Genomic DNA, 27,595 nt, shown 5'->3' with positions numbered 1-27,595 from the left:
CAGGTTTCACCTTAATATAATCCTAGCGATAATAAAAACAAAACACGATTAGTTTGTTTGTTTTTGAATTCCGCGCAAAGCTACACGAGAGATATTTTCGCTCGCCGTCTCTAATTTAGCAATGTAAGACTAAGGGGAAGGCAACTAATCATCATAACCAATCCATCAACTTTTAGGCTACTCTTTTTTACCAACGAATACTGGGATTGACCGTCACATTATAACGTCCCCACGGCTGAAAGAGCAAGCATATTTGGTGCGATAGGGATTCGAACCCGCGACCCTCAGATTACGAGTCAAGCGCCCGAACCACCTGGTCATGCGCGGCCAACCCATTATTTAGCGAAAAGTAATGTCTTATTATTCTTTTATGAACATAACGTAAGAATACAAAATAGATTTAAAAATTAAGTCACGCAAACTACTTCTAAACCTAAAATACAAAAAAAGAACAGATGAAAATGTAACTTACCTAAATTGTGAATGTACGTTTTCACAACTTTTAAAGAAGCCAATGCATTTGTCAAAATATGGTAACATACAAATATATATAATAAGTTTTTCCTTCTTCTACGGAAAAGCTAGAGGCAGATAAATACACTAAGGTGAAACAACTAGTCAGTTATCCTCAAACACACGCAAAACGATGATGGCAACTAATATGCGATGATAACATTGTCCCTAGGTACAAGCTCTATCACATATTTACTATTTGCTTTGTAAATACGCAATGGACTTCAGTAACATTGTGTGTATTTCTGTTTATTCTTATAGCAAACCCAAATCGAACTATTTGCTGCGTCCACCAAGGGGAATCGAACCCCTTATTTTAGCGTTGTAAATCCGTATACTTACCGCTGTCGCAGCGGGGGGCTTAGTAATATTGTCAAGTCAAACTAGGTGAACAAACAAGGTTCGAATCACACTCACTTATTATGCTATTAATATGTTTTAATATTAAACTATATTATCTTTAATATGCAAGACTCTGTGTCTCGCCTCACCACTTCTTTTCACTTAACATGGAGACGGTACGAATTGAAAGTCCAAGTGAGAAAAAAAAGGTTTTATTCACTTGTAACTTTGTTAACAGGCTCGTCGTGGTGAGAAACGTATCACGAAGACACTTTACCAAGTGAACTCAATTGTTTTCGCGGTGATGCCGTCATTCATTAAAAATGTAACAAGAATGTTCTGTCGACTTAGGCAGAAGAATGGACTACTTGCTGCAAGGGATGGATATTTATCCATCGTATGAATACAACGCCGTATCTGTGGGAGTTTCTAGTAAATTACACTCTTTCTTTTCATGTGAAGTACGTCACATTGTTCTTGTTTTTGGATAAGCTAGAATATATATGTTCCTGAATATCTATTTAAAACTATTCTATTGTCACCATTAATCCACTTTTAAAACATTCTGAAGTTTAATATTTTAACTAACGTTCATATTTTAATCATTCAGTAATTAAGAAACGCTGGATATATTCAAGAACAATACGAAATTACGCTTTTTGATTAATCTAAAGTTATGTATATTTATCGTAGTTTAGAAGAGTTTCATTAAACACCGAAAAATGTCTAGAGAAAAATTCAGCTTTTAAATTGAGTCACCTACAATGTAAGAAAGATTTCATTATTGCACTATTATTCCATTAATAAGGTTGGCCAATCATTATTAATCTAAACAAAAGGAAGTCGTTACAGCAAGCGAATAATGTTTTCAAGGGCTGCATTTTAGCCTAAAAGCATCTAATCTTATTAAAATATTCTGATATATTTAGCAAAGTCAGATGTCATAATAAAATAAACCGGCTGCAATGTACTGACAACACCTGATTCGAGAGTAACACGAGTAGTTGACGTTTCGGTGGACTTTTTCCCCATACTGTGTGCTTATTGGTTATTGCTCTTATTCCTCTTGTTTTTTTTTGCGCAAAGATACACAATGGGTTGTCAGTTTTTTTGTCCACCTCGGGTTTTAGCGTTGTAAGTTCTTAAACTTATCGCTGATACACCAGGGGACTTGGTGGCTGGTTTACAACATTTCTGTTGTATCAAAATCATTCCTGCTTTAACTTTATGATCCTTAATTACTCTAAAACTCGTTGTCCAAGTGAGAAAAAAATATCAACACGAACAAAAGCCAGAAACAGTGCTTTACTTAACTCAGAGTTTGAATTTTAAATATAGATGGCACCGAGTCGGTTATTGCAAGTTATCTGAATCTGGTAAGTTCAGTGAACAGCAATACGTACATTCTAATGATTCTATTGCTTTCTAGTTTTTAGTAGAGAGGCATTGTTCGTGTAAATAGTGAATGATGTACGTTTCGCGTCCTAAAACAGGTTGTTATCTATTAGTTAGCTATTCTGTGGTATCATGATTCCTCCCCTTGAACCAACCGCTAAAAGACGTTTTTGTAAAAAATGTTGTATATAAACATTATTACGCTAAAGGCATATTATATTGCAAGCAGTGGGAGTTCAAACTACTGGCTTTACAATCGCGCTAATGCTTCAGAAGGAACCCCCATTATTATTACTATACAAATGATTAAGGTACAAAGTGCATTTGTATATCGTTGAGGTCACAGTTTTCCAAACTATTGTTAATATGAAATTTATTTTACATTGTGCCGCGCATGAAGACTATACAAAATACACGTGAATTTTCTATAATTTAGAGCTTTTAATTTCTAAAATATATTTTGCCTATAACTACTTTTATTGGCAACCAGTTAGTCAATGTATTGCTCCTATTCCAAACATACGAAGTTACAAATCCCTTTTTGTTATACTCGGGACCAGAACACAGATCACTGGCGCTGCCTTACCATCATCGACGCCATTTCCCAGTATTTCCTTCTCATGCATTTGGCGTCTGCCCACGTGTACGTTTGTCCAGACTCGCTATTGTCTCTGGTCAGTCAACAAAGGCGTTATTTGGGCGAAATATTCCCGAGATGGCGGTATTATCGATTACTAAGTCAGCAGAAAGAATTTTCATTCGTTGTTGTGTCAACCATTTTCTGAAGAAAGGATAATTGGTAGGCACACACATTCATTAATTCCCTCCCACAACTCTTTGCGCGAGTCTCGTTAAAGCTGTTCACCAAATATAAGGAAGCATGCTTGTAAAAATAAAATAAAATATTACCAAATGAGGTTCTTGAACTAATGCACACATCATTGCTGAGAAAGTTTCTTTTCACGGATCAGTCAGGGAAGACCCTACTGTGTTTTGAAAGTAATTCACACAATCTAAAAGTGTATTTGCATATGCAAATATCTGCGTGAAATTGCGGGTTAATTATCGGACATAGATCTCCACATTCCAAACTTTTACCACCATAATATAAACAAAAGCAAAACTTCTGGAAATAGCACAGCCTTGATAATATATGGAACTGACAGTAATTATTTAATTATGTTTAATCTCAATATTAATACGGTATACATCTGCGTCATTAAAAGAGCTTAAGTGCACATACGAAGCTGTAGCTGAAGCTGAGATTCGCATGTATGCGGAAGAGAATGTTCTAGAAAATAATATAATTGTAAATGAGCTTAATAATTTTGTAGTTGTTTTACAGGTTTAATATTTATTTCCAACATGTTATTTACATATTTTAATATATCAATTGCTTCAGTTATAATAATATTCAACAATGAGTTATCTGAATTGTAGTCACTGCAGGTATCAAGCCTAGAATTTAAACTATAAGTCCTCAAATTAATTTTTGAGTTACGGAGAGAGATATGTTTGTTTGTCTGTTGTTAAGCGCAACGCTACAGAGTGAGCTATTTGTGCCGTGCCCACAACAGTTATCGAACTTCAATTTTTGCGTTATAAACGTTGAAGATCACCCCTGAGTAGAGGGCGCTCTTAGAAGTTAAGTAATACAAAAACAATATTCTAAAGAAAACACAATCTCAACAAAAACATCTAATTATGAATCTAAAAATTGTCCGAGTATATAATGTAACTTCTTTATTTGTTATTAAGCAGCACATTGTACACTTGTTGCCTTATGCTGGGTTTATCACAAAGATCCTCCGCCCCCTGATACACACACGTAATCTAAAATATATGGTTTTCAGTGGATAAGAGACAAACTTTAGAAATTTATTTCGATAGGAAAATAGTTTCATACACCTGAGTAAAAACAACAGAATGTCTATTTCACCTGAAGCCTAGATAAGCTCTTCATCTTTATAACAGGAAAATTATAATATTTAAAAATGTTAACATAATAATCACGCAAAAATCCAGATAATTGCGATAATATAAAGAGCACTTTTTTTTACAAAACACGATACAACATTTACTGGGTCTTATTCGCATGATCCAGGTTGACGCGAATCAGATGCTTTAGGTTTTAAGTGCTATAACACACATCTGTTGAGCAATTTTAGGGTTACTTTTTATGCCCACTGACAGGATTTATTGGGAACTGCATGCTCAACTACCAATTTATTACCACGCAACTACCGTAACTTGACGTGATTGCAATACGATGAAAACTGAAGAATTATTTTTCACTTCCATGTTGGTATTCCACTGCATTGTTTCAAAATGAAAACAATTAACTCACACCATCAAGATTACTTGATAAGGTACACACAAAAAAGTAGTTCTTCAGTTCAGAGGAAATGTAATCGTTAAGAAAACGTATGTAGTAAAATTCACCAGAGAGTGTTTTAGCGCAAAGCTACACGATGTCTTATCTCCACTCTGCCCATCTCGAGCACTCACACCCAAGACCTTAACGTTTTAGTCCTTGACCTTGACTGCGGCCTGGCGCACCGGGGGCCAATCAGAGTAAAATAACATTTCTATAAACACGGAATCTGGATACAAGTTTCTGGTGAATTCTACTTTAAGATTTAATTAGAATGAAAAAGTAAAAACTTATAAATTTTCATTTTCCGACGGACCTACCATGTGAAGGTGACTACAGCAAGAGTCTGTATTTCAGGCAAGTGGATATTCAATTCTATGATTTCAACCATACAAAAAGTAACTACTTTTATAAATCACAAACGCTACAGTTTTTAATATTGATGAAACAGTAAGTCGTAGAAAGAAAAAAAAACAACAACCAAAAACTTCTTTAGAAAACATTGTAATGAAATTAAACTTTAGTTTCGTTTGTTTTTCTGAACATCTTACAAATTTTAACCGTCAGTATTAAAATGAGCAACCACGGCTCGAACGAGTGAGAACTTTTTCTGTTTTTTTTTATGAATCATAAAGTTTCGTGCAGTTATCAAGTTTGACAATCTGTCAGTCAAAACACGAAGAGCCAAACTACAAACCGTATCAGTTGAAGAAGTGTATTTCTGTGTGTAGGGACCTTAGCTAGATTACGTACAACATTTTATTACAGGGTTTCATTTCACTAATATTCTATCTAAGATGTTTACCGTGTATTAGAATTTCAAAATGTTCACAGACAGTACTTTCAAAACAGTGTATGAAATAATTTACATTAAATCCAGTTGAATAGTTCATATTTGAAAATTAACATAAAACTTATATTCGTTGACAAAAGGAAAATACAGGCAAGGATACTACAGTGAACAAAAATAAACGAAACAAAACTATTCAGGAGAACAAAAAACAGTTTATTCTATTCTTCCATGATAAAGCCGTTATTACAAGGGTGAAATAAAACAAAGTGTTCGTCATATATACAAATAAAAATAGGACATATTCTCCACAGCTCAATTGACAGTTTTAAACATAAAGATCTCACCAAACTAATAAGCTCTGAATAATTAAAACTTGCAAACACCACCTACGAAATATCGTCGGCATGCCAATAAAAAATTATTAAAAACCAGAACTAACAAACTGATCAAAACATGCGGGATTTCATATAAATACACTATTAATGCCATTATTATACGTACGTCTACAACATTTTTTCAACAACATAAACCAATGTTTTTTTTATTTGTTGCATACAAAATATTTTTATATAAATTTTCAAAAAATGTACAAGAATAAAAACGGAGCTTATTAAGTGCATTCAAACATTCATGTGCATTATACAAAGAAATATATTCCAGCCACAACATTTTCACCGTCTATCTTAAATAAATATTCGCCGTAAAAACATGAGGGGGAGGTAGGAAGGGGTAGGACGGGGAGAAAGACAAAGGTGATAATATATCGTATGGGTACCGTATTAATAGTGGACTCTTCTATTTAGGACGAACTTTTGCGCGAAGCACGAGGCCACATGGCACGAGCGCTCGCGAGGTCTTTGCGTGACGTGTCAAACGGAAACAGCTGTGCAAATAGAATAGAAACTGCGGAGGCAGCCAGAAAGATCTGGGTATTTTTGCTACAATATACCAGCGAATTTCTTTATTTATCATCTACAGTTCTGTGAGTTCAGAAATAGTCATTATTTCTTCAATGTTTCGATACCTGTAATAAAAAAATCACTTATACCATTAACGATGGTATAATTGTAATATTTTAGTGTTCGTTGGTTTATGAAATGAAAAGTTACTTGAAGAGAACGCGAAGTGACAAAATTGTATGCAACAGACAAACGTAATTATGTAATAATATCAATATTTATTACCCCTCCTACGTATCAGTATCCTTCCTTTACACAGAATAAATTTTGAGAATACATTAGTAACTCTCCTATATACAGTATAAATTTTGGGAAAATATCCTTGCGGAGAATACTGGAAAACATTGTTTGTTTGTTTGTTTTTGAATTTCGCACAAAGCTACTCGAGGGCTATCTGTGCTAGCCGTCCCTAATTTAGTAGTGTAAGACTAGAGGGAAGGGAACTAGTCATCACCACCCACCGCCAACTCTTGGGCTACTCTTTTACCAACGAATAGTGGGATTGATCGTAACGTTATAACGCCCCCACGGCTGAAAGGGCGAGCATGTTTGGCGCGACGGGGATGCGAACCCGCAACCCTCAGATTACGAGTCGCACACCTTAACACGCTTGGCCATGCCGGGCCTCTGGAAAACATGGTTACATATTTTAGTTTCTTCTCGTGTTATTTAAACAGATCCAAAAATGTCCCTCAGCAACTGTAACAAATATTTACTTCTTCCTATCTTTGGCGCACACGAAACTTAGGGATGCATTTCAATATAAAAACATTTAACACATTACCGACAAAACTAAATAACCATGTGGTTTTCAACCAGTGCTACATAAAAAATAAAAACATCACGAGGTGAAAATGCGCGTAACATGTTGTGTGTTGTATTATATTTAAAAACAAAGAATGCCATCTCGTGCCATGCCACCTCGCAAACAGACTCACTATACATTTATCTATCTAATATTCTACAAAGATAAGAACAACACACACAGGTGCTCATTTAGTCAAGAGTGCCTAATTGCGTGAGAAATGGAGAGGGGTGGAGATATTCATACAATATGAAAAGTAAATGAAAGCAAACAACCTGAAATTAGTTATTTTTTGTACATAAGAGTGATTGTACGAATGTGTGTGTGTGTGTGTGTGTGTGTATAATTCATATGGAAAAAAAATGTATAGAACAGAATAAATAGAAACTCCCCTAGATACCTTTAAAATTTCTTTGTAAACTAATGATTCATTAGGAAAGAACGTTTCGATCCAGCTAAAAAAGTATAACGTTACGGAGACTAATGTCATGGCTGGACTCCAAAGAAAGGCACAAGCAGAATAAAATGCTATGTTAAAAACACATGTAACTGATTCAGCAATTTAGTTATTATTGATGTTAGCTAAATTCCTTAATCAGTAGTTTGTAGAGGGCAAAGGGTGAAATGAGAAGACATCTTTTCACAACAGTGGCTTGCTTGTATTTTCATATGTAAATATCTTCATCACCATCCTGAGCTAGGAAACCGTGGCAAATGAACATGGAATAACTAAACGAAACGCATGTTCCTCAAGTTTAAAACACCTTAAATCACTAATAAATCTGTACAAAGATCGCTTTCAGCCCGTGCCCAAAGCAATTAAGAAAAAATTTACAAAAAAAGATAATTTAGCTTATTTCATATTACTGTTTACACGGCATAAAACATACCAAAACTTTAGGAACTACAAACTTGGACTGTGCTTCAGATAAACTGTCCTATTGTGTTTTTTTTTTTGTTAGATTAACCTTTCACATAAGCAGTTCTTGAAGATTTGAAAATCAATTTCAGTATTTCACTTGGTCCTGCCCAACTCACAACACAGTGTAAATAAATAAGGTGGGCTGTAAATTACAGTTTAACACATGGCGAAAGTATTTTTTTTTCCTTACCAGTAAGGAACAGGTTTAGTAATGTCTGAAGAACTGCGCAAATTTACATGTCCTAAATCTAATCAGTTTCAGAGCTTGTTCCTACCTGTGTTATACATGCTAGGAGGAATGAGGTTGCCAGGCATCCCTGGATAGTATCCTGGTACTCCGCTGTACATGTAAGGAAATAGGCCCGATCCATCACTGGGAGATACGGAAAAGTCCATCTGTTGAGCCACTGGTGTACTGCTATGAGTGGAAACTGCAGAAGGCACTGGCACCACGGTGTCTTTGGTGTCGTCTCCGGTTGGTTTAATGGAAGTATTGGAAAGTCCCAATGATGTTGATGATCCTGCTATGTTTCCTTTTCCCACTGAGGTTCTTTCACTAAAGGGAGAATTTATGTTATCTTCTGTATTTTGTGAACTTGTGTCTTGATTTAAAGATAAGCCAAGCACAGGTGAATGATGTAGTCTAGGAATACCAAGACCAGCCATCTGTTGTAGTTCCATCATCTGAAGTTGTTGCATTAAGTTTTGTTGACCTGATGTTGAAATGGTAGAAGTGAAACACCTTACTGATGACGAACTGGTTTCTAATTTCTCCTGCTGCATAAGCTGAGATAAAGGATTTCCTCCACCAGAACTGGAATGAGGGGAAGTTTCTTGACTATCTTTCAACTTCTTTTGACCCTCAATTTTATTCTTCAGGTTTTCTATATGTTTTTTGGAGAACAAATGATCTTGAAAACTAGTAGAATATTTTGGATCATACTTGAAAGCGCAGATTTTGCACTCTTCTGCTGCATTTTTCGTCTCCATTTCCTGTCCAAAATTCTTTCCAAAAGCTAGTATGGACTTTTTCTCTTTTGCTCTAGCGTTCTGAAACCAAACTTGAACAACTCTTTTGGCAAGACCTATTTCACGCCCCAGCTGTTCACATTCTGCCATAGATGGTGTCTTATAGTCTGTGAAGATAGATTTCATTACTGTTATTTGCAACGTACTCATCTGGGTTCTAAATCGTTTCCCAGAGTTTGACGTGCTGCGTGAAATTTGTAATTGAGATTGGGTAGCAGGAGAGGTTGGGTTACTTTCATGTGAGAAATCTTCACCTTCTCTATCAGTAGATTCTGAATGAGTTTCAGAACGTACATCTTCGGCCATTTTTAAGCGAAAAGACGAATCGTCGAAGCTTCTGTCACTTAAATTAGTAGGTATTGAGTCCACAGGTTTGTCTGCTTCAACGTTTATCTTTACAGGTTTACTTAGATCAAGTGGACCATCCTTCGTTTCTGATGATTTTGGTAGCTGAGGTTTGACACTAAGATCAGTTGGCCCTGAAGATTCTTTTGTATAACGACTGAGTAAAGATAAATCGTCTTCATATTTATTCGTGAGTTCGTCGTCTATATTTTTATTCACGGAGTCTACAGCACAAGGAGAATATCCTGGTATAGGAGAAGATGGGGCAAATAAGCTAGGGAAATTTGAACTATTTCCCTTACTTTCTTCCTCCGCACTATTTCCAGCTTCTGAATCAGTGTCTCCATCAGGTAAAGTATCAACATTTATTTCTCCTTTAGTATACTGATCAGCATGCCTCGTAGCCAGATGAGACTCTAGCGCAGATCGAGCTTTAAACAATGCTCGACAAAACGGGCACCGTTTATGTATAACTTGCTGATGAGCACGGAACTGTCCTTTTCTCTCTCGAGCTCGTGTGTTTTGAAACCAAACTTGTACTACTCTTTTTTTTAAACCTACTTCTCGAGCAATAGTCTCAAGCATTTTCCGACTTGGATTACTTTCTATCTGATATTTTTGGTACAAAAAATCAAGTTGTTCTGGAAGAATGGTTGTCCTCAGTCTTTTATCTCGTGGTTGATCAGTTGATTCCTTTGATTCTTCGTCTTCTGAAAGTTTACGTTTCATTGATGGCATTGATCCTTGCTGTGCTTCATACTGAAGCACTCCAAATGACGAATTTGATGAGAAGTTAGAGAATAGGTTTGGGTTCATTATGTGGACAATTTGATGTTCTCGCCAAAGATCAAAACGTGGGAAAGCTAAACTACATTTATCACAACGATATGTTCCGTTTTGACAAGTAGCTTTACTTTGTTCAGGTGATGGATTAATTCCTTGGTTTGGTGTAGGCAAAACAGGTCGTGATCTTGATTCAGTTCCCTCTGAGGAACCTTTCATCTGTGCTACAACAGGGTTTTCATCCTTAAAACACATACTTTTCTGATGTTTAATTAGTTCATAATACCTTTGGAATACTTGGAAACACTTTTTGCACTGATAGTTTAATCCTGGAGTTCTCTGAAAACGCACAGAATTTTCGTCTTCATTTGTTACTGGAGGTTGATTTTCATACATCTTTCTCGCCTTTTGTCTTGCATTTTGGAACCATACGACAATAATACGAGGACTTAAATTCAACAACTTTGATAAATAATCCAAATTATCGTCCTTTGGATAGGCATTTGTTTCAAAAAACTCTTGTAAAATTTTAACCTGATAATCAGTAAAGCGTGTTCTGTTAGCACGTTTACCTGATCCAGAGCTTCTAGATGACATTGAATTAGGAGACAAGGTAGATTTTGCCAAATCATTCTTAGAAAGTCCTTTGTGTCCAAATGAAGTGCTAGTTGTAGCCACTGAAAAATTTACTGAGCCTGATGAATAATCTGCCGAATCATCAGTCGAGTCCTTTTGCTTTAACATATCATTTTGTGAATTGTTTGTATCACTGTACAAGACTGGTTCCCTACTCAATTCCGAATTTCGCGATACCACTGGTGGATATGCATCTGATATTGAACCACTTTTTTCCCCACACTGATCTGAAGTGTCTTTCTCATTTATAGTAGCTTCTGGAGTTTGTGGCTCACATGAATTAATATTTTCTTTATCAAAAAGAATGATGCTTTTATTTGGTGTTGTAAGTTCATTTTCTTGAGATGTTTCTTTATAGTCTGTGTTATTAAAATCACTCTGACAGTCAGGCTCATTCATTGAAAGAACTTTTGCTTCGCCTGTTTTCTCGTATTCTTCCAAATTTAAATAAGTAGAAGGAGGATTACTGAAGTTGTAAGGAGAATCTTTATTGCGTTGTCTTTCTTTAAACAAAGTATTTCTAAACCAATGTTTAATAACTTTCACTGTCAATCCAGACTTCTCTGACATTTCTACGAGCTGTTCTTCTGTAGGAGAATTGTTAATGTCAAAATACATACGCAAAATTTTCAGCTGGTCGTCATTGATGCGTGTTCTTGCTCGCTTTTGTTGTTGCAACTGGGATAATTGTTGTGGTTGCTGTTGCAAAAGCTTCTGCTGAGAAGTAAAATAGTTAGGTTCCATTGAGCCAGCTAGCATTGGGTGATTGAAGGCAGATGTCATGAAAGGATCCACAGGGGGTGGCATCATTACCGGTATCATTGGTGGATGCATATTCATGGCAGTAAAAGGCATTCCCATGCCTACTGGTAAGCCCATTCCTAGTCCCATACTCATCAACAGCTGATTAAACTGGAATTGTGCTGCCATTTGATTAGCACTAAAGGAATCGTTATGTTGACCAGCCATGGTTGCTACAGATGGTTGTTGAGTTGTCGCAACTGAGAGGCTGAGGCTCATGGATGGGCAAGATTCTCTTTGTAGTTGGCCATTGCTGTCTGGTGTTGATATAGGAGTTGATGTAGCATCAGAAATACTACCTGTATCCTCTGTTTGTGATTGTCGTTTCTCATAATGCCTTCTGTATTCATCTACAAAAGTTTCCAGTAAATGAAATGGTACAACTTTTTTGTGATATTCCTCTTTATGAGATTTCAAGACCCAAACACTAGAAAACTCTCTCTGGCACAACTCACAAACAGATTTGTTGATCTCTGGTAAGAAGTTGATACTCATACTTTTTTTATCATCATTTTTTCCTTTTTCATCACTGTTATCTTTTTTGTGACTACCGTTTTCCTTCTCACATTCATCATTTATTTTCTCAGTATCTTTCTTTAATTTTTTTTTACTAAACTCATTAAACTGCATAACTATGTCGAACCCGTAACTTTCCAGAAGATGTTTATACATGGGAGGTTTGCTTCTTGGGTAGGGACACTTTGATCGTAGCATTTGAGGGCTCATTCGTACTGTTGTTTCATCATTGACTTGAGATGGAAAAGAAAGCCTTTCTACATTACTTTCACTATGAGATGAAGAAACATGTTCTAATTTGGGATATCCTAATTCTGGTCGTTGTTGGCCACAAGATATATCTAGATGAGTCATATGTGTCGGTACCTGGGATTGTGATAAACCTGTCAAAGCATTAGGAGGTAAACCTGGTGGTCCCACTCCAAACAGTGATGAAGATGGCTGACTAAAGAAACAACAAAGCTGCTGGTGTTGAAGTAAAGCCTCCTGAGAGATACATGGCTGGTGACAACGTTGACAAGTGAATGTTCCAAGCAGAGAAACACTAGTAGGCGTAAGAACTGGTGGTTGTGCTAAGTGGGATGCAAGGCTTAAGGCCTGTTGCGCAGATGAAAGATCTGGAGGAACTTGAATTGGTAATTGAGAAGAGGCACTGGATTTAGTGATTGTACCAGATACTGGTACAATACAGTGAGGAACTTGCAATAGTTCATTTAGTTTGGAAGGCTGAGGTGCAGGAACTGAAGTTAAAGTAGATGTAGTTACAAGTGTTTCTGTCTCGGGCTTTAGGTTGTTTGAATTGTCGTTGAAGTCCTTTGGTTGCGCTTCTTGTACCTGGGTGGATTCAGGTTTTTCAATAAGTGGGATACTCAAATCTATTTGCCCAGTTATGGCAAGTTCGTGGAGTTTAGAAGCTCTAGTCTGATGTAAAACAGACTTTACATGTATATCTAAAGTAGATCCTTGATTATAAGCAACCTTACAAATGTTACACTTGAATGGTTTCTTATCGGATTCACTGTTAGTTGAAGTACTACTTGGACTTGGACAGTTACTGCTAGATTTCGTCGTGCTAGTCGTGGGTGCAGTTGAAGATGTTGTTACTGCGCCTGTACTGTTCTCTTTCATACTTTGCTTCAATTTGTGCAAGTGAGAAACAGAGTTATAATGTACAAGCAAGATGTTCTTCTGTGTAAAGGATTCTTTACAAACATCACATTTGTAAGGCCTATTAGGATCAAGATATTTCTCCATGGGGTAACTCATCTTCTCTCCCTTACGATGGAGCAGGGTCTTGTTATGGCTTGTGAGATAACTCTGTCGAGTGAAAGCAACTTTACATCGATGACATTTGTATTTTCTCGTAGGATCATAGTAGCTATCTTCTGCTACGGCTTGGCTATTAATGTAATCTTCAAAAAACTGTTCCTTCGAGCTGTCATCTACCCCTTTAGAAATTGGGTCGTTCCCATCTTCAGTGTTTCCTTCGAGATTATTAGGTTGGTCTGAGACATCACCAGGAATTGTCGTGTCCATAAACTCTTCAAATGATTCTCCTATGTCTCTGTTGTTGTCTTTTTTCATGAGTTCTGTTGTTTGTGGGTCTAGCACTCCTGGACCACTTCCATGGTTTGTTAGCAGAGGATTATTGGCCAGGCTAGCTTTATACTGTTCCATCTCCTCGTTAGTCATATCTATGTGAGATGTTTCAACATGTTTCTTCAAGGCTTGAATAGAGCGAAAACTGCGGTCACACAAAACACACTTTGTTGCTGCTCGTATGACATGATACTGCGAATGAAGCTGTAATTTATCCAAGGTTCTGAATGCTAGGCTACACTGACTACAACGATACTTATACACATGACGATCAGACACTGCAAGTTGTGGAATTTTTGCGTGAATTTCTTTGAAATGAAGCTGTAGGGTTTGAGATGAAGGAAAAAACTGTTTGCAACCTTTCCACCAACACATGTATCCAGATTCTCGTGGTGTTTGTTTTAATTCTATATGGCCTTTTTCGTTCTGATGCAAAAACAGGTCATCAACATTATTAAACATTTTAGAACAAACAGGACACGCCAACTCTTCAGCTCCCGATTCATCTGCGTACATTATCTCCTGACCGTCACTATCGTCTTCACTGTTGTTACCTTTGGAGTCTACACAATCATCATTTTGAATTGGTATTTTAGACATATCTTCAAATGCTGACTGATCCACGAGAGCCAAAAGCTTTTTCACGCCTTCTTTGTTGACATTATGAGTGTCCACTATATGCTTTTCTAGTTCTATCCATTCTACAAAGCTGTCTTGACACAGTGGACAATTCAGGGAAGCTGGTTTCTGTGAATGCTGGGTCACCACGTGCATCTGAATACGGACTTCGTTAGAGCTGGTATAATTACAGAAAGGACAGGTATAAACCTGCTGGCTTGTGTTGCAACTATCTTCCGACGTGCTCGGTATGGTAGCTTTTTTGGTTTGGTCTAGTAAAATTTGTTTAAGGTCAGAACTGTCATTACGGTCCTCCTTAGACTGCTCACATTGATTTTCACTCTTGTGAGCTTCGTTCTCTATGTGATCCTTTGATTTTGGGGCTGAAAAGAAATAATTCAAATAATGATGAGTCGACCTTCAGAACGCGGCATATTAACAATAGCACAGAAATGTCTACTTAGCTAAAAAAACTAACCATTAGTCTCTATACATATGCAGTAACCTAGCAAACTCTTCTGTTAACCCATCATTAGCTTCAAAGGCTTCTGAAGGACATCATGTGGCTTAGTATTTCGCCTTCAGCAAGCTAGCAGTCAAGTCGTGAGCTTTTTTCTAAACATCTATCTATTCTTTTAGCAAGAAAATGTATGTAATGGATCTTACACAGTAGACATAAATAATTAGCTATTAAGTTCTCACGAAAACAGTTAAATTTCAAGAGATTTTAGTCTGAAAGTATGTATGATTTTTTTTTCATTTCCCTTGGAAACAATTTTAAAAAAGCACATAACATTAGCTACATGTACATGTGTGATATGTAACCTGGATATGTTTATATGACTAATAATAACTGAAGAAAATAAATAAAAAACGAATACCGCTAAGACAGTTATGTGGACAAACGAAACTGAAACACTTGTTTGTCGCCAATAACTAATATGAAGAATATTAATTAACTTTAGGTCGCTCTCGTAAACTAATTCAAGTATATTGGTGACTTAGATTTATTCACCCACTTTTGATTACATTTTAAGCGTCATTCATTTCCTGTTTTTTTTTTAAATACATTTTTAAATGCCTTATTAATTGGTTATTTTAGTCAACTAAGGATAATTTCTTAGGAATAAGTAGTTATCTCGCGTGGTTAGAAAATCTGCACTGAAGTATGATTTCAACAGCAATATTAGAGCTAGAAATAATATTATTCAAATGGAAGCAATCATCAGAACCAGCTTGTCTTAAGAAAAATCTTAAATATATATGGTCTTAAAAATGCGGATATTGCTTTAAAATACTCCTTATAAATTCCATAATTCAAGATGCGATGCTGTTCGATTTTACGATTTAGAAATATTTGTATAGTTATATGAATAGTGATGTTTCTGTAAAATGAGATAATTTTCATCTAAAATGTAAACGTTGCAATGGTGCAGCAATCGATAAAAACGTTTATCGTTTTTTTGTATTTGTTTTAATTAAAATGACGTTCCTTTAAAAGACCATATTCAAATTACTTCAACTAATATACCATTCAATTACCTCTTGCAGTACGTCATACTTTAATGGAGAAAATATACATCTGCACATTTAATTCAATTATACTGACTGAAAAGACAAAGAAGAAACGAGATTTTTTCTTTTCTGTAAGTGCTTCCTTTTTACCAGCCTTCAAAAGAAAGAATGGGGAAACTATGTATATATACAGGGCCTAAGCTGACTTTATATATTTCACTACATCACCTATCTAATTAAAGGAAATCAATTATATTATTATTATGGATCATTTCTTTAAGGACCTTTAGGAAAGTTCCAAGCCTCTACTATCCCTGAACACCGGTAAAATAAAGCTACTTTTGTTTATAAAACGTTTCATCAAAATCTTTCCGACAAATTACTTACCCCCTTGAACAATGGCGGTGCAATTAATTTAGTAAAACGTATTAGCTAAACGCCCTAATTACATCGAACGTAATACAGAAATAATGGTTGCATTTTCTGTACAGCTATTGGTAATTACACAAACAATGACGGCTTTTAATAAAGCGACAATGTAAATTACACAGTGGGGGAAACTGTTTACATCAATGTTTATCCATTAAAAATGCATAGGTTTGGAATAAAAGCTTCGCTAAGTATAAAAGAAGAAATTTCCACAAAACACTGTTCTATAATTTATTTGATGAGCTAAATTAATTCGGCAGTTTTACTAAAACGATTACGTTAAAGTAATACTCTATCGTGATGTTTGTCATTGGTAGCCTTGTAGGACAATAACACCGATGGAGACATCTTTTAATTACTTGAAATATTACAGTCGCTGTTAAACGCTTTATACAAGCACACAATGACGACGCAGAATGTAACACCTGTCACTTTGGAAAACACATGCTTTCAGGAAGGGTTATTATATAAACACCAGACTAGCTCTTCTATAAGCTAACTGCAATAAGACCATTAAACACTGCTACCAAAGATAAATAAAACAGAAGTTCTTAATCAGTTTGATTGGCGCCCGAAATTGTTTTTCTTTTTTTCAAACTTTATCACAACTACAGCTACAGTCCATAGATCTATAATTACTTGATTAAACGATATAGGCGGAAGCTCTCATATTCTTCTAGTGTTACAGTGACCACTGATCGTATCAAATATGTAATTTTTACGTCAATTTTCGTGCCATGTTTTACATTTAAATTATATTAGTCACAGTCAATATTACATTTTTAATTTCTCGTACAACAATACAACCAATGACTACGTTTTGTTTACCACTCCTATGAATAAAAATCGAGTAGTGAAATGAGGGGGAAAGAACTTGGAGCATCAGTACACATTAATTTATTTTTAGCACAGTTAACCTAAGCCTCTATGATCGGTTATCGAAAGTAAGTAAAGTACATAATTAAGAAACATTCTATTCAGTTGCCTAGAAATTTACAGTTGCTGAGTTTCAAACTATACATACTATATAAAATAAAAGCACAAAACTAAAATCTATACAAAACAAAAGCACTGTACAATACAAACTACACAAAACAAAAGCACTACACTATACAAACTATACAAAACAAAAGCACTACACTATACAAACTATACAAAACAAAATCACTATACTGTACAAACTATAAAAAAGTAAAATGGTTGTAACGGTTTATGTTGTTAAATATAAGCGGTGGAACATATTCTGGTTTGAGGGGTACACACCGAAGACATCTTATGTGCTATCTATGTTAATTGTGACCATCGAAATCAAAACTGAAACAGCGACTTTCTATGATAGTTATAAACAAATCTCTATTCCCCACTTGAAGGGACGTTTCTCTACAAGATAAAAATCAAGCAACACGTGCCCTACGATACTTCACTGGGTTTGCTACCAGAGGGAGTTATGAATGACAAACTGTAAATACTAAAAACATCCAAACTCATTAAATATGAGCTTAGAAACAAACCTGAAAACTATTGGACAAAACTAAAGAAAATAATAAAATGTGCATCTTATTCAACCGACTTTCAATTAATATTTTATTACAATTAATTCAGTTTATTAAATATTATTCTATTCTACGATTATAAATATTATTACTTCAATCTTTAAACCGATACTGAAACTAGCTTAGATCTGTGAATGTAAGATCTTAGTACAAAAACATTAGACTTGTAGGACTGGAAAGAAACTCTTCCACATGAATTCTATTGTAAAATCACTGACTGAAAGAGAAAATACGATTTGATAGCTGTTCTCTCTCTCATAAAAACAATATGATATTTTCAGTCTTCTCACATTATCTTCACACTGAATTATTAAGAAATTATAAAAGTAATTCGAATTTCCTAACCTAATTTAACAGTGAATTAAAAAACAACAAATAAGTGGGGCGCAATCTTAGTTAACTGGCAGTGAAGAAAAATGCACACACATCTCACAAATAAATAATTATTGTTTTATCTATTTTAGAAAAAAAACAAACAGTGGGTAACCATATTCTTAGTTATTTTTATAATAGTAAAAATCAAATAACGCAAGGAAGCATTGTGTTAGTGAATATATATGACAGGTAATTATCACCTTACTAAGAAAAACAAAAACATATCAAATAGACAACTAACAACAAGCTCTCTGTATTATTCTACATGAAGCTAAAACACAAAAAATGTAACCCCACGTTTGTGGTGTAACCGTACTGAAACATGGAATCAGTTAATCACTATATATAACAAAAACCACAATCTCTGAGAATAATTTTATGTTAAATAAAAACGCAAAAATTGGTACTGTTACCAATCCACATTTTAGTTGGAAAACATCTTGTATTCATTTAATTGTGTTTATATTTGGAATATTTTTCAAGTTTTGTTTATTAAATCTGTATTTTAAGCAGAGTAGTAATTAACGTCAAATATTCTACGTGAAAAAGTGACAAGTGAAAAGACACTACAAGACTGGGACTTGAATATAATAATAATAATTGCAATATGACAAGTTTATCATTAAACTGATTCCTAATTTATTTAAGTAATAATATATATCTTTTGAGAAGGAAATCTAATGTATAAATCATCGAGATTTTGATCCGACACTGAAAACACTCTTCAAAAGTTAGGAATTCAAATATCCTAAACATTTCAATTAAAGATCATTAATTACAAAAGAAAGTGGGAGTAAACTGAACTTACATAACATTACTAACAAGAATTTGTTCTAGTAGTTAAAATACGTAGACTATAAATACAAGGATTCATGGTTCGTGTCCCATGGCTACCTAAAAACGCATTTTGGGGGTTATAAGAGTAACTTCAAATTTCACAATTCCGACATACAAAAATAATCAAAGAGTTGGCGGCGGGTACTGTTCACTATTTACCTTTCTTTTATTCTATAAGCCCAAAATTAGGAAAGACTAGCAGAAGATAACCCTTGAATAGTTTTGTGTGAAATTATTCTGATCACATTCTAATCTAACAAGGAAAGAAACAGTGCCACCTAGAGTTCTTCGAATAATCGTTTGATCAGACAATGACAATAATGTATATAAAAAAGAAGTTTCTAGATTGGAGACAGAAATAAAATACACTAGAAAAACTAAGTATCTGATCACGTTCCCTTCAACAGAAATCTTACGAAATTGACTCGGAAAGATGAACGGAAGGCACGTGATCTATAAGATGGGATTCATCATGTGTCGTATCAACAAAATCTTCAACACAACAAAGATGAGTTATTTTATAAACATCGAGCTCTCGGTATACGGTCACTAAAGAACACTATAATAACAGAAGTTATTTATTTTTCTCTTGGTCACTTTTTTGCTAAATGACAAACAATTCTGAGAGGACTGAAGAAATAACCAACAGTTTTTACTGACAGAAAAAAGTCGCATACAAATTTATGGTTAAGCTACCCGCTTTGTTAGAAACATTGTTACTTGATGGAATTTGTTCCGACAGTAATGCTTGTTTGTTACTGAGTACAAAGCTACACAAAGGTTATCTGTGCTCTGCTCACCACGGGTATCTAAACCTAATTTCTAGCAGTATGAGTCCACAGACATACTACTGGGCCACTGGAGGGCAACAGCAATGCACAGCGTCAATATGACAACTCTTTAGACCTACCCATCTGTAACTTCTAATACCGAATATACTTATTAGATTGCATGACCAGATGGATTATAAAACATTACGCTTAATCAATCCATGACTCACACGATACAGTTATACAGTCAGTTTTTCCTGACTATAATATAATCATTCTCTATAATAGCTCTGACTTTTTTGTCGTGGGCAGATTGGGACGAACTTCTTAAGGCACAAAGTACGATACCTCACATCCAACTGAAAGAATGAAAATGTTTATTCTTAAGTGTAATTAGGGCACGTTGTATTACTTATGCGTATAAAAAGAAGAATCTAGTTATGAAAATACCAAAACAAAATATTTTACCGATATAATCGTAATATTTCAGCATAGACACACATTATTAAACAAGATAACTGATAAGTTGAATCCATGCCATGTAGAGTGTGGAATTCCAGACTTCTTTTCTCTTGGTAATGGAACCGTAACTAAATACGAATTTAAGACGGTGTAAAATACAGTTACTTATCTTTAAGCAATATGGTACGTGAGGTTTGTTACAATTGAGATTAATTAGTCAATTTTCTACAGGTATGATTCAAAATGACCTCATTAGTTAGTATAACAAAGTATCAGGTTTCTGACATATCAAATCCCTTGTATAAATTGTGATATAGAATTATTAGCACGTTTAATTCAACGATAACTCACAAAACGTGAGAAAAAAAACAACTTAACTTCGTTGAAAATCAGATTCAAGAAATTGAGAGTTATCATCTCAGTGGGAGTTTAAACTTAATATGGCCACTACAAAACAACACTGCACAATGGCTGTATACACACTCTTAACGAAAAGAGGAGCTCCATTATTCTATACCTGACTAAACCTTAACTGAATATGACCCCCCATAAAACAAAACTGAAAAGTATTGTTCCACAAGCCACGAGAATAAGAACTTAGGTAAATGACAATAAAAAATACATTAACATATCAAAATGAAAACCTTTTTCTAGTTTATTTTGTGAGACGTTTCGAGTAGATGCGAGATCCGGCATAGCCACGTGATTAAGGCACTCGACTCGCAATCTGAGGGACTCGGGTTCGAATCCCCGTCGCACCAAACGTGCTCGCCCTTTCAGCCGTGGGGGCATTATAATGTTACGGTCAATCCCAATATTCGTTGGTAAAAGAGCAGCCCACGAGTTGACTGTGGGTGGTAATGTCTAGCTACCTTCCCTCTAGTCTTACGCTGCTAAATTAGGGGCGGCTAACACAGACAGCCCTCGTGTAGCTTCGCGCGAAATTCCAAAACAAACAAACAAACAAATAATCTAGCAGATGCCTTGAGAATGGTCGTGCTATGAAGGAATTCTCAGAAATTCCATTAAAAACTATAGAGGATGCTTCTAAAAGTAGTCTTAATAAAAATGTCCCTTATTAGAGTACATTGTAGTTTGTATACTAGTTTCATTTGTATTATGTATCTTACGTTTTTCATTGTTTAAAATATTGTTCCTAAATATCATTAAAAAACAAACATATTAATAAACCATTTAGAAACGACTGCTTCAGCTGACCCTACCGATTTATGTAACGGTGATTCTTTGAGTGTTGATCAATTAATGTGTTACACTAAAAACTGAGACCCAGTGAATTCGAGTGTTTAAGGCACTCGACTCATAATCTGAGGGTAGCGGGTTCGACTCCCCGTCGCCCCAAACATGCTCGCCCTTTCAGCCGTTGGTAAAAGAGTAGCTGCCTTCCCTCTAGTCTTACACTGCGAAATTAGGGACGGGTAGCTTTGCGCGAAATTCAAAAAACAAACAATCACTAAAAATTGAACATTTGTGTCACTACCAGAAATCTACATCGATGAAGGCTATTTACATCCGAGAGTAACTGAGTGGGCAATGTGATTCCCTCACAAAATTATTTCCCCCAAAACTGCCTGTTTTATTTACTTTTAATTTTTATTAATAAATATACGTTAAAATTATTAAAGGATTTATAAACTTATTATATTTCATGTTTTAGCGCAAAGTTACACAATAGGCTTTCTGCGTTGTGTCCACCGCGGGGAATCGAGCACAGATTTTAGCATTGTAAATCCGTAAATTCAGCCACTGGTTTTTTTGTTTGTTTATTGCAAAACACAAAGTTGTGCAAAAGGCTATCCGTGCTCTACTCATCTCGGGTATCAAAACCCGCTATTTATAGTCATAAATATTCTGAATTACCGCTTAGCTACCGAGAGGCAAACTACATAGGCGTAAATAATTATTACGCAATTCACGACAAGGGCGTAACTTCATTATTGTTTGTTTGAAATTAAGCACAAAGCTACACAATGGGCTATCTGTGCTCTGCCCACCTCGGGTATCGAAAACCCAGTTTCTAGCGTAGTAAATTCGGTGACATACCGCTGTGTTACTGAGGGGCCTTAAGTTCATTATAAACCTACAAATGAAACAGTGACATATATTCAAAATTTTCCCGTTTATTAAATACTCTTTTTTATGATTCGATTATTAATTTAAAGGAAGTTTATTATTATTGTTACTATTAACAGAAATAAAGATAAATTTTTCTATGTTGTAAGAAATCTGAAAATATAATTGACTAAAATATAACTATAAAGTTGTCTCCCTAAATACTACCAGCTTCATTATTATCGAGGTTCACGTTTCGTCATAACAGATACTATACAAGTTGACAAAACAGCCGTCGGACGGTCACAGACAGTTGCATTTCAGACAACTATTTCCACGTCAACGTTCGCTATCACTTCAATGTCAAATCATATATATGCAATTGATAATTACATATTACAATAAACTGAATAAACGTGACAATTACATTAAAATGGTAAAAAAAAAAAAAGGATCATCAATGTGTGTCAAACAAGACCCAACAGTAAGATTAATATCGGCTGCCAAAAGCTTTGCGGTAATACCTAGACTGCCATAAAACACTTTCAACGTAGTTGATACAGCTAGAGCGGTTTTATAAGAACAAAGAAGCGGTGAAAGGTAGAAACAAGAACAAAGTGACTGAATCTAGGAACAAAGTAATCCAGGAAATAAATTTCTATTTAAACAACAGGAACTTACGAAACCTAACCATAAACATTTTACAAATCCACCTTGATCTGTCTTTTTTCTTTCCCATTTAATTTTTAACTGAATTTACAAATGTCACTTCAAAGACTTTTCTATAGGAGAATTCTGAGGACTTTCGATGTATTCTCTCTCCTTAAAGACATTAGTTTTTGCCATTTCATAATATGATTCGGTAAATAGTACTGGTTGAAAACTTAGCCCCCCCCCTCTCGTTCTAATTATTGTAATACACTGTACGTAGCATTGTTTCCTTTACTTTATTCACAGTTAAAACATACTTGTAGTAAATTATCTACTACTTACATGTTTCTGAATCTATCTCAGATTTACCGTTTCCTGAAGGTACTTTCACCATCAAGATGTCTTTGAAACTGTCTTCTTTTCCATGGTCGTCCACATTTCTTTGCATTTGTCTCATACTCTCGTGTTTTACATGTTCTAATGAACCAACATGTTGGATAAGCTTTTGTTTTGTATTAGTCGAAAAGTTACACAAAACACAGTAATAAAACGACGACTCGGAGTTCGTACTGGCTTTACTGAGCTGGAGGTACTGGAACAACCTAGCGCAGCCCTCGTGCCTTGGGCTATTTGAGTGGATTTGAAGTTTATGAATGCTGTTGGTGTAATAATCACAAGCGTTACATCGAACTTGCACTGGATTGCTCATATTAATGTATTTTAGCTTCCAGTCGTTTCTAGGGCCACCTTCTTTGATGTGGTTAACATGTTGGAGACGCTGTAGGTGTTTATCAGTTTTACTATGTAACATGAAGTTCGCTTTAAGATTAGTTTTGTAGGAACAGAGTTTACAGACGAAGTTTCCAGACACAACTATCAGTACCTCGTCTTCTCTCTCTCTTGATCGGTCCTGCTGTAGATGGTAATTCAGACCTTCCACAGTACTGGCTGAGAACAAACTGCAGATACAACACTGGAACATCTGAGAATCGTCATCATAAGGCATGTCTGGAACAAGAGTGGGATCAGGATGCTCCATGTCCACAATGGGGGTGGCAGTGGAGGTTAATGGAGGTAATCCAGAAGGGCTTTTGCCTGGACCAGAGGTAGCAGCAGCCGCTGCTGCCATAGCTCTCTGCTGCTGTTGTTGCTGGCTGGCCATCATTAAGAGAGCATGGTTGTAGTACATGTCAGCTAGAGCAGCCTCGGGCTGCAGCTGGTTATCGTGTGGAAGTAGCAATCCCGGATGAAACTGAAACATTGGATCAAGAGCTTGGGCTTGCTGAAGAGCTGTCAGATGTTGCATATGTTTCACGTTTTGCTGCAACACCATCATGTTGTGAGTGTGCTTCTCGCTGGTCATGTGAATTCGCAAATTTCGGGCAACATTAGTTTCGTAGTTGCACACGTCACAACGCCAAGTCGCTTTAGGTTTATTTGGAGACGGTCCTTTCTTCGGCTGATCTTGAATATTGGGGTTGGATACTGGTTGGGACTGGATTAAGTGCTCAGATGAAATATTCCCATTTTGAAGCTCTTGAACATTGTTTATGTGTTTATCAGACTGCATATGAATACTGAGGTTTCCCTTCGTAGTTGTTGAGTAATTACACACTTCGCATCGATATGGTTTGTATCCACATGTGTATGTCTCTCCACGAGTAAGCCTCGGATGTGGTTGATTAGTAATACAGTAGATACAGCTCATTTCATTTTCAGGGTGTTTTTCTTTCATGTGAATTTCCAATGTTTCTTGATATTTATAATGCCAATTACACTTCGGACATTTAAGAGTTTTACAAGAGTTTCTGGAGTGCATCATGGTCACATGACCACCCAGGGACCTTGATGATCCGAGTATAACGTCACACTTCGGACATTCTACACCATTGGTCTTACCATCAGGGTGTTGGGAACAGATTGTCATCATGCTACCAATTCCAAGCCCAGGAGAATGGCTTGTAGCTAAGCACGAATTCGGAGAGATTGAAACTTTTGGAGAACTACATACTCCGGGCGATATGCTTCCCCCACTGCTACTGCTAGTTGGTCTGTCTGCTGACGTTACTCTTAAATGAGATAGATTAGGGCTTGAAGAGTCATGAATTTCAGCGTTTTGCTCTCCTCTATTTTCTGTCTGGAATTTTTTTCTATTCTGATCTATATAACTAGGAATGTTTGTCTCAGAAAATGACTTCGCTTCTGCAGCTGCAGCAGCTGCTTTTGCTAATTTTTCTATATTTGCTAAATCCTCAAGTTCTGGGGCTAATGACTCTTCACTGTTTTTTAGATAATCAGAGTTTCCCTGATTATTTTGTTTGGTTGTTGAATCAATCACAGATGCTTTGATGTCCCTGACTGACGCAACTGGGTTTAAGCATGCGGGGACTAATGTTGTAGTTATGGAACTGTTTATAGATTGACAAATCACACTAGACACAGCACTATTGACAGTGTTTAGGAGAGAACTGACAGCACTCGATGCTGCGGAGGAACTAGAGTATGAGCTGTGAGCAGCTTGGTCATAGAAACTTCTTTGAAACTGCTGCATTTCATTGACTTCTGCTGCCTTGCTAGGAATAGGTTCGAGGAATGACAGAAGTGGTTCTTTTTCTTTTCCCACTCCCTGGATGATGGCAGAGATATTCTTTTGTGTCAAAATGTGTCTCTCTTCTTCAAGGAGGGCGATATTATGTTCACCACTAGCATGAGCAACAAACGATTTGGCATATGCAAAGGATAGTTTACATATAAAACACATAAGAATAGGTTTAACCGGAATTGAAGAATATTCTAAAGAAGGAATATTTCCTTTGTTTACATTACTTGTCCTTTTATCAGGTCCAAAGTTTTCATTTTTATCGTTACAATTAGTCTCACATTTCTCTCGTAAAGTAAACACCCTATAACAGTGCATAATAGGTACTTCAGGAACTTTTTTCTTCTCTTGAAGGAAACTGTAGGCTTGGCCGTACAGGGCACTATAAAGAGCACGGTTCTTAGAAATGTGAAAGGCATTCACCACTTGAGGAAAAACCCTGTACTGTTGAGGAGACATCTCCCGCGAATCAACAATGCTGCCTTCTTGTTGAGGTAGATCTAAGCTATATTCTTCATCACTAAACTCGGACTCTCCCTCAATAATGAACGCAGATCCGTCAGGGTTATACACGATCTTCCCAGTAAATGTCTCCACTTCACTATCAGACAGTTCAGTTGCAACCTCCGTAATCTCCCTTCCCGATACCTGGGGTGCAGCTTCATCGATGGGCTCTTGAGGATCACAGTGGTGGTGGTTTAGCGCTGAGCTTAGTTTCTCTCCACAACTCTCACAACTGTTAAACTCTACCAACTTCGTGCATGGAGCCAAGTTGGTTTCATTACTCAGCTCTTCTGCTCTCTGTTGATCAATGGGATTGGGTGGATTGTCCTGTGGCGTCATGCTACCCAAACTGTCTTTAGGTCTCAAATTACCACTACGAACTGAAACAAACTCACTGTTCAAAGACTTTACTTTACTGGTTAGCGGTATTTTTTTATATTCACTCTGCCCTGTGCCCATAATAGCATCCGCTTCATCGGATTCCATTGTCGTGGGATGACCCTGGTTACGTCATAGTGTGGCTGGAGATGCACGTCTGTAAGTATCAGAACACCATAAGTAATATTCTTCTACAATAATTCCACACACACAAATATATGTCTATAGGAACTAACGAAAAAAACAATGTAGACCTCAAGTAAGCGATTAATCAGACAACTAGATAAATGCGGATAGCAACATAAAGACAAAGTAAATTACATAAAACCTCATATGTACAATAATATTCGTATTATTGTAAGTAGAGCGCTGTAACCACCTGGCCATGCCGAGCCTACAATTATACAAACTTTACATTTTATTTTAAAGTTCTCTAAATATTTGTATCTTCCGCCATTTTAGTTCTCAAACATCTCCATACGTTTCTAAACGGAGGTGAACCTCGCTATTAAATTAGTGGCTGTCCTCGCTGCAGGGTGTTATTGGAAAGGGAGAAGTAATGATATGCAACAGGTGTACAAACTAAACATGATTCATTTAACGTTGGCTCCGGAACTTGAGACAATAAATAAGCATAATAGTCCGCTGCTGAGAAGGGAAAAGTGTGTACCAATGAAACATAACATAAATTTAAGCATATGTAATGGTTTATACATGAAACTGAAGATTTAGCCGCAATTTTCTGCGCATTTTTAGTATTGGAACACATACACATTAAAATAATGCAACTTTCCTTGGGCATATTTAGTTTTGAAATTATATAAAATCCCATAGGTGATATAATATTTTCATAACAGTTAATTTCTAAGTTATTATTATGAGTGATAAGCACACAGACTACAAACTGAAAACAACCAAATGTATTTTATTCACTTCCAGTGACGACTCGATGTGCCTCGTCCTACCTATAGGTGATATTTATAATAATATCGTGAACCTTTGTTCATCCACACTGACTTCAA

At 36.0% G+C, this 27,595-nt stretch overlaps 1 protein-coding gene across 8 annotated transcripts in view; it reads right to left on the bottom strand.

The window, feature by feature from the left end:
• The window catches only part of LOC143248550 (zinc finger homeobox protein 3-like), a 175,890-nt gene that overhangs the window by 85,838 nt on the left and 62,457 nt on the right, over nt 1–27,595 (bottom strand). For 7 of the 8 annotated variants that reach the window (XM_076497021.1, XM_076496988.1, XM_076497029.1 and 4 more), the window contains exons 2-3: nt 23,435–26,730; nt 8,379–14,813 (exon numbers count right to left, since the gene is read on the bottom strand). In XM_076497021.1, the coding sequence (XP_076353136.1) occupies nt 8,379–14,813; nt 23,435–26,681 (9,682 nt within the window). In that variant the 5' untranslated portion in view covers nt 26,682–26,730. Of the gene's footprint in view, nt 1–5,609; nt 7,879–8,378; nt 14,814–23,434; nt 26,731–27,595 lie in introns of those variants that run through there. The other variant, XM_076497039.1, reaches the window with a different exon arrangement.

The sequence above is a fragment of the Tachypleus tridentatus genome, chromosome 1, assembly GCF_004210375.1.
Source record: "Tachypleus tridentatus isolate NWPU-2018 chromosome 1, ASM421037v1, whole genome shotgun sequence".
Classification (NCBI taxonomy): Eukaryota; Metazoa; Arthropoda; class Merostomata; order Xiphosura; family Limulidae; genus Tachypleus; species Tachypleus tridentatus.
The sequence above is the reverse complement of the archived record's forward strand: the minus strand, read 5'-3'. Positions and strand labels throughout refer to the sequence as shown.